The following is an 8279-nucleotide window of genomic DNA, read 5'->3' as shown; positions in this document are numbered from 1 at the left end:
CTTTTTTTCAATATATCACTAACTCATCATTCATACATTAATTTTAACTCTCTGGGAATAGGACATTTATGGGAAATACGAAATTCAGTAAAATCTAATAAAATAAAATTTACCCACAGTTGGTACCTCCATGTAGCAACAAGACTTGTGTTTATTCAACACCTAAATATACATTGTATATGTGTAGATCCTTAAGAGGGCTCGTCAAAAGCTATCGGTCCTGGGCTGGTTAATTAACCAAGCCTGCTAAACTAATTTTTCCTCTGCTAATTCTTCTCCTACGAGTTTCCTTGGGGCAAAATTCCCAGAGGTGAAAACCCTGGGCCAAAAGGTAGGGACCTTGAAGACTTCAGATGTCCCTTGTCACACTGCCCTCTGGAAAGTTGTGCCAATAAGCATACACCCCCTCCAGCCTCGAAGGAAGGGCTTTAACAAAGGGCACTGTCCAATACTGCCTGTCTTAAGAAGGAGGGAAAGGTGTGTCCTTGGCCATGACTCACATTCGAGCCCACTGATGGCTTCATGATATTCTAACGTGCTAGCAGAAAGAGAAGGGTCACTTAAGAGTTAACATATTCTTAAGAGCCAACAGAAGTTTTTCTGGACACAGGACACCAAGAACAGCAAAGGAAGTAGCCTTTAGAAAAACAGAAGTCCTCTCTCAGTGGGGCCTGGCTGGCCGTCTGGGGCTGATATGGTGACCTTTAGGTCTTCTGGCATAGAAGCAAGGCAGCCGAAGTGAGAGAAAGCTGTCAACACCACGCACACGTGTCTGCCCCCTGACCGTGGGCATCCTGGAGGGGCACAGACAGCATCTGCCGACTCTACTTCCTGCAGCCACGCATGGGCTGACCACGAAGCCGGCTGCCGTCCTCCTCACAGATGACAGCAACTTCAGGAAAACACACTTGGGGAGGGGGAGCTTTGTGCCAGTCATTCATGTTCACAAACCTTTGGAAAAACCAAAGGTGGGTGATTCCTTGCTACAATCACTGAAATGTCATGAGATGCTATTTTGCTGTGAAAAGGGAAGCTAAAAAGGCCATGAAGTTCAAATGACCCTGAATCCCTCTGCTGGAATAAAAATCACAGCTAAGCCGAGAGGGCCGTACTTGTACTGAAGCAGCAATGCTTTCAAAGGCACGGTCAGGGACTCAGCTCGTCGCAGTCACACTGTGAGCCAAGCACAGTGGCGAGGGCTCTCTGTGTGGCCAGGTGCGGGTATCTCTCTTCCGAGTGACGTGGCATTCGTATCGCTCCTTCAAAGCAAGGAAAGGGATGCCTAAAGATGAGATCATCTTCCCCAGATCCCACCCCTGGTAAAAGCTGGAGGCCTGCTAGACCCCGGCACAGAACCCTCACTCCACTATACCCCACTCGACCTCCCCCGGTGTGGGAGTGCAGCGGTCCACCCCACCTCCCCTGTAGTCACCCTTAGTGAGAACAGTCGCACAGCTGGTTCCACTGAGTCACAGAGGCTGTGAGCTGCCTCAGAGACAGCTGGGGTGTGAAATAAACACGGACACCATTTTGTAATCAATGACTTTTTATCTTTGAAAATGGAAGCAAGTGTTTTGACAGAATACTATGGCTGCTCTATAAGAGCCGATCTAGGAGTAATTCACTGGTTTTCCTCTGGGATAGCACGGCTTTAAGAAGAAAAAGAAGGGGGAAAAAAAAAAAGGAAAAGACACAACAGGAAGAATAATCCACAAAGCTTCAGGCGCCGACTCCAAGCCTGGCTGGGCATCTGTTCATTAAATAAGTCATAAGCTACACACTAAGATCAGGGTAATTTCTCCTTGCCCTCTGTCTTCTCTTTGAACCACATTCGCTATGGTGTTCCACCACCATCAACAGTTTCCTTTACTTAATTTGGTATCAGAACCGTAAAACATTTCTCAATCTTAAAAATGAAGGTCCTCAGATTACGTTGACAAAGAAACATGTACAGGTTTGACTATAAGTCACTGTGATTATTGTTTTCCTCACATCACATTATCCACTCCAATATTACACACACACACACACACACACACAACCACACACAACCACACCAAACATTCAGAAGTTGTGGAGACAGCAATCCCAACACTGGGTAAAAACACGGTACCTGTCCTACACGGACATTAGCCCCAGCTTGGCCGTGCATTCCAACCCCCTGTCGCCACACTCCACCTCCATCCTGGCTCCCAGTTACAGATGCTCCCCGCCAGTCCCATCCCACACCGGCAGGAACAGGCAGGAGTGCGCCCCTGGGTGGGCCCACTGGCACTGTACGTTTCGTCTTCAACCACACTCACTCAGCCCTTCCCAGAGATTCCTTAAATCTTGTTCCTCAAGCATGCAAAACGAGAACATGGAAATGGGAGAGAAGTTCAGGATAACTTAGGAATGGAACAGGTCATCAGAGCTCAGTAGCTGGCCCCTGCATCTGGGGAGCCTGTGTGTGACTGGAGGGGCACGGCAGGTTGGTTTGTGTGGAGAACGCGCGAAGGGACAGGTCTGTACGCACTACCGCTACAGCAGAGCCTTGACCCCCTGGTCTTGCATCATGCTAGACGGTTCTCCTCACTCTCAATATTCAATAGCGCCCTCCAGCCTCCTCTTAGCTGAACGTGGGGAGGGCTGAAAGGCAGGGAGGACAGAAGGACGCTGGGGGAGCCCTGAGAGAGGTGGCTGCATCCATGAGACCACGGGAAGGGCAGGGGCTCCGGTGGTGCAGGGAGAGCTGCTGCCGCCTCCAGCACAGCACAGTGTCGGCATGGGATGTGCGGGAGAGCAGAGGATCACGGGGGGCGGGGGAGGGCACGCACTCCCCTTCAGTTTCCCTAGGCCTTAGTCCCCTACTGTACTCAAGAGATAGGCAAGCTGCTGAAATGGGCAAGAGGGAGCACCGCACAGTGGCTTCTGTGGCTTCTTGTCCCCTGCACCCTTGTCAAGTATTGACTGAAACCTGAAAGATGATGTTTAAAGTGATTAATGCAATAGATTCTATGTGTATAACAAAACTGCAGAAACACATGCTAGTTTAGGTTAGATTATAATCATCTGAAGCACAGGATAACCAAGAAGTGAAATTCCATTCTGGTACAACCACCCAGTTTCTAGAAAAGAGAAAGGAAAGAAAGGAAGCAATACAATAGGAGCTTTTTTGATCAGAGACTCCATTAAAGGAGAGGGTGGTGATGCGAACCCACGTGATTTTTCAAGTCTTCCTTCTGTAGTCATGAGGATGACCAGGTTTGTGCTGCAAACGAGCCAGCACCATGTGGCTACTGCTCTGATTGTTCTCAGATGAATGTGTATACAAAATAATATCTTCATTTCCTTTATAAACATACACAGTGCTGTCCCTTTCAAATTAAGGAAAAAAAAAACACACACACACAAATACTGCAAAGTAGCAAAATACAAGTACAAGGGGGAAAAAAGCTACTTTTGGTTTTGGCAACATTAAAAAAAAAGAAATACAAAAAGCAATGTGGCATTGGTCCCTGTTTATAAAAAAAAAGGTACTTGGGCACGACACTGAATCAGAATTGGTTGGTTTTCTAAAATTCAGAGTATCTGGGATTTTAAAAGTAGCACTTTTGTCTTTTAAAAGTTCGACAAGTCACATAACACTTAAAACATCAAAAAAGCTTTCTGATAAAAAGCTCAGCTTTTAAATCACATTTTGTTTCTGCAAATTTGGGAGACGAATTGAGTTCTTACTGGAATGTGGCCTATCGCTGGTTGACAAATGTGACACGGAATGTCTCCAAATGGCAGTGCCTCCCTTTCGCCCTCCCTGGGACCACGCCAACAACCAGCTACCAAGCACAGGTTCCTGCTCCCATTGTGGGGGTTGGGGGTGGACCTTCAGGCTGCGATCTTCGCCATCTGCTGTTCTAACTTGGAAATGCGCTCATCTTGATTGCAGATTGTGTCTTTTATAGATTTGATCTCTTTTAAAATCTCATCCAACTTGGCTTCGTTTTGCTAAGGAAACCAGAAAAGACAGTGGCGGGGGGGATGGAGAGACAAGAGGTTACTAAAACGCAGTAAACGAACCTTACCACAGTTGAGAATTTATAAGGCATATAATCTAATTTTCTACTTTGGAAGTGGCAAGCCACAGGCACCAAACTGGGCCTTCGAAGAAAAGGTAAAAGCTGTCGGCTGGTCAGTCCACCTGCCGCCCACAGCAGAACCAGGTTCCCACAGCGCTGCACCCACTCCCTGTGCCTGGGCACTTACCTGCACTGAGACTCAGGACATGAACTGTGGGACAGGACCAGTCCTTCCAGGGCTGCCCCACAGCCCATGCAGCCACCCCATGCAATGTCATGAGTAAATTCTTTTTTTTTTTTTTTTAAAGATTTTATTTATCTATTTGACAGAGAGAAACACCGCAAGAGAGAGAACACAAGCAGAGGGAGTGGGAGAGGGAGAAGCAGGTTTCCCACTGAGCAGGGAGCACGAAAAAAGGCCAGATCCCAGGACCCTGGGATCAAGACCCAACCTGAAGGCAGATGCTTAACGACTGAGCCACCCAGGCACCCCATAAGGAGTAAAGTCTATGTGACCTGGGTCAGAGGTGAAGCTACAGAGCTCCTACTATCTCTCAGGAAGGGTCCTTCTTAGGAGCTAAAACCCCTGCCCTGCTTGCTAGAACTCTTCTGAAGAGGACTCAGTCTCTCCCAGGTGGAGGTGATTCATTTGGAAACCCTGCAAGCCATGGCACCCCACGTGGTTTCCTCAGTCACGGCCAAAGCGGCAGCTCCTCCAGGCACCTTGGCTCTTCATTCCACACACCTTCTCACTGACAACTCACTGCCCTTCCTCTGGCTCCCTGGGATCCTGCTCTACTCCCACCAACTCCCCACGCACACCCTGTCCTCCCTAGCTAGACCCTGTTCTCCCCCAGCAGCAGCAGCACCCCCCAGGGGCCATGCAGGTCTCCTACATCAGGTTCTCGGTTCCCACCACTCCACTGAAACGGTTCTTGCCAAGAGGCCCAAGACCATCTTTGCTGCTAAGTCTCACTCACCACCAGATGCTTTTCTCCATAACACCGAGCACCCCTGAACCCTCTTACCACGCTTTCCCCTTCCTGGGACCTTCTCTTCCCAGCACCTGCAGCCCCACACTCTTATGTTTCATTTCTACCCCAATCAGACATCAATGTAAACATGGGGGAGAAACAGTTAAGAAAATACCCAAGCAGGGGCACCTAGTGGCTCAGTCAGTTAAGTGTCTGCCTTCAGCTCAGGTCATGATCCCTGGGTCCTGGGATCGAGCCCACCACATCAGGTTCCCTGGTCAGCCAGGGGCCTGCTTCTTCCTCTCCCTCTGCCCCTGACTCATGTTTGCTTGCTCTCTCTCTCTCTCACTCACTCTTTCTCTAAGATGGTAGTAGACTGACTTCTACCCTGGTCATTATAAAAAACACAGCTAAAGGAGCCAAAAGTGGCCACAAGCTCATAAATTTCATGTGACCAAGAAGGTTCTTAAAAATTCTCATTCTCATTCACTAAAAACCCTGAGCCTGAGGCACCTGGGTGGCTCAACTGTTAAAGCATCTGCCTTCAACTCAGGTCATGATCCCAGGGTCCCAGGATCGAGCCCCACATTAGGCTCCCAGCTCAGCAAGGACTGTGCTTCTTCCTCTGCCCCATCCTTGCCTGTGATTTCTCTCTCTCAATAAATTAAAAAAAAAATAAAAGGGGTGCCTGGGTGGCTCAGTGGGTTAAAGCCTCTGCCTTCGGCTCAGGTCATGATCCCAGGGTCCTGGGATCGAGCCCCACATCGGGCTCTCTGCTCAGCAGGGAGCCTGCTTCCTCCTCTCTCTCTGCCTGCCTCTCTGCCTACTTGTGATCTCGCTCTCTCTCCCCCTCTGTCAAATAAATAAATAAATAAATCTTAAAAAGAAAAAAAAAATCTTTAAAAAAATAAGTAAAAGCCCTGAGCCAGCCAAGCTCACTCTCCAGCTCCTGTAGTTCTTACCACACTAGCCGTGTCTGGGGTTTTTTTGGGGACACTGATCAGGTCGCACTTCTTATTTGCAGTGGGCTTGCTATCCAGAATGTTCTTCTTGACCACCTTGAGATCCCGGTTTTTGCCAGGAATGTATCCATGCTTTAAGGAGATGAGGACTGGATCTGCATTTTTCCCCTCAAACCACTCCTCTGCCTCCAGTGCTGCTTCAGGCCCCGCTGTGTCAGGATACAGGTCATCTTGGAAAAGGTCGGACTACAGAGACATTTTGGGAAAATCCTTAGGAAGACAGCCCTGGAATTTTAAAAATCTTTTAAAACATGAATTGCCTAAGAAACTGGGCACTTACCTTCCTGGGAACAGTCATGATGATAGGCTCACACTTCCTCTCATGAAGTTTGAAGAATCTTCAAGGGGGAAATAAAGGCAAAGTTGTATTAAGTGAAACAGGAGGCCAGACAACAGGCTTCCTGACCAAAAACTAATCTTCTACATTGCTGTATGGGATACGAAATGCTTTGCCTATCACCTTAGCAGATCTACCAGGGGAACAGGTACATTTTGTGTTCCTATTTTCCAGATGAAAAAAGAGAAGCCAAGAGAAACTGTGCTAGGAAATGGTGGACTAGAAACAAGAACCAGGAGAATTCTGTCTGTGCTTCTGGGGATGGTCCAACCCCAGTCATCTGGGGGCTGACCTGCCATGGTGGAACCTCCACCACTGACAATGAGTCACTTCTGGAGAAGTCACCAAGTCAGCAGTCAGGAGAGAGCAAACACCCAGTATTAGACAGCAACGATCTATGACTTGGAGGCTAGGTCTTCTGCCAACTAGAGGTGACTGAACATCTGTCAGCATAAAGAGGATTTTTAAGAAGGAAAACAATCTTAAGATTAAAATTTTGGCATCCAAGTTAACCACATCATGTCTAACGCTCAAGAAAAATTTGAAATTATCCAAAATGTGGGAAGAGTGGGAACCTCTGCGGTCAGCTTGGCGGTCAAAAAAGACTGCCCTGGGACCGCCAGGCAGCTCAAGGACCGAGCGCGGCAGCACGTTCAGCACAGCGTCCAGCATCTAACGAACGCTCAAGAGACACTTCCTACGTAGGAGGTGTCCTGAATACTGTGCTTATAGTCTTTTAAACTGTTAGATGACAGTAAAATAAAGGCCTTCCCAAATACTGGAGGCAATCTTAAGTTTGGATTCAATCTATTTTGAACCATATTTTGATGAGATTGGTTTACACCATAATTTTGAATTATCTGTGACAGCTTTCCTTCACTAACTCCAGGTATAGAGTTAAATGTATTTAAAAAAAAAAAAAACAATTATTTTTATTTTTCAAAGATGTATTACTTATGTGACTAGTACAGCATGGTTAGGCAGATGTCCATAGAAATGCAGTTTTGTGGGGCACCTGGGTGGCTTGGTTGGTTAAGTGCCCGACTCCCAACTTTGGTTCAGATCATGATCTCAAGATCATGAGATTAAGCCCCACGTCAGGCTCTGCACTCAGTGGGGAGTCTGCTTGAGATCTCTGTCTTTCCCTCTCTCTCTCTCTCTCTACCCCTCCCGCTGCATGTGTGCGCTCTCTCTCTCTAAAATAAATTCTAAAAAATTAAAAAAAAAATAAACATAGTTTTCTACAAATGTGCGGTATGACCACAGGCCTGATAGTGCAGTGCTAGTCATTCTGTTGTTTTAAATGGACAGTCAGTCATTCATGAGTCTCGGGGACTATCTTTTGTTGACTAGGAGGAGAAAAAGGCCTATCCCTTAGAAGACCACCAGCATTATGCAATATAAAATTTTTGAAAAATCCACAGGGGTAGAGAGGCAGGAATTCTGTAACACAGCTGAACTTCCTGAATCAAGTTAACCCAACACCAAGCTATCGGTCTTTGGCTTCTCTAACAGGATCCACGAGGTCTACAGTTCAGTCTGGAACCTGTTTGTCCCCCAACAGGGCAGAAAAACCATCTCTTCTTTCCATCCCAGGGGCAGGCTCTCCCTGCTTGCCTCCCAGGGACACTGGCCACAGCCTCAGCCTGAAGACGAGAGATGAAGGCTACAGTATTTGCGTTTTTAAGTCCGCAGTGCGCCTCGGCTAATCGATGCACCGCAGGTTACGTAGTCTGAAGACTGGGGAGGGGCACAATTCAAGTAAATGATTTTGAAAGGTTCTTCACTGTTGTAGAAGTCCATGTTCCCGGGCAACTGAGTAGTCTGCCTTCGGCTCAGGTCATGAACTCCTGGTCCTGGGATCAAGCCCCACATCAGGCTCCCAGCTTAG

At 47.6% G+C, this 8279-nt stretch overlaps 1 protein-coding gene across 2 annotated transcripts in view; it reads right to left on the bottom strand.

Annotated features, from left to right (window-relative positions):
- Positions 1-1528: 1528 nt before the first annotated feature.
- Positions 1529-8279, bottom strand: part of CORO1C (coronin 1C) — a 76407-nt gene continuing 69656 nt past the window's right edge. For both annotated transcript variants that reach the window (XM_032847370.1, XM_032847372.1), the window contains exons 9-11: positions 6332-6389; positions 5992-6237; positions 1529-3984 (exon numbers count right to left, since the gene is read on the bottom strand). In XM_032847370.1, coding sequence (XP_032703261.1) covers positions 3865-3984; positions 5992-6237; positions 6332-6389 — 424 coding nt within the window. In that variant the 3' untranslated portion in view covers positions 1529-3864. The remainder of the gene's footprint in view (positions 3985-5991; positions 6238-6331; positions 6390-8279) is intronic.

Source organism: Lontra canadensis, unplaced genomic scaffold (assembly GCF_010015895.1).
Source record: "Lontra canadensis isolate GAN:19392208 unplaced genomic scaffold, GSC_riverotter_1.0 scaffold187, whole genome shotgun sequence".
Classification (NCBI taxonomy): domain Eukaryota; kingdom Metazoa; phylum Chordata; class Mammalia; order Carnivora; family Mustelidae; genus Lontra; species Lontra canadensis.
The sequence above is the reverse complement of the archived record's forward strand: the minus strand, read 5'-3'. Positions and strand labels throughout refer to the sequence as shown.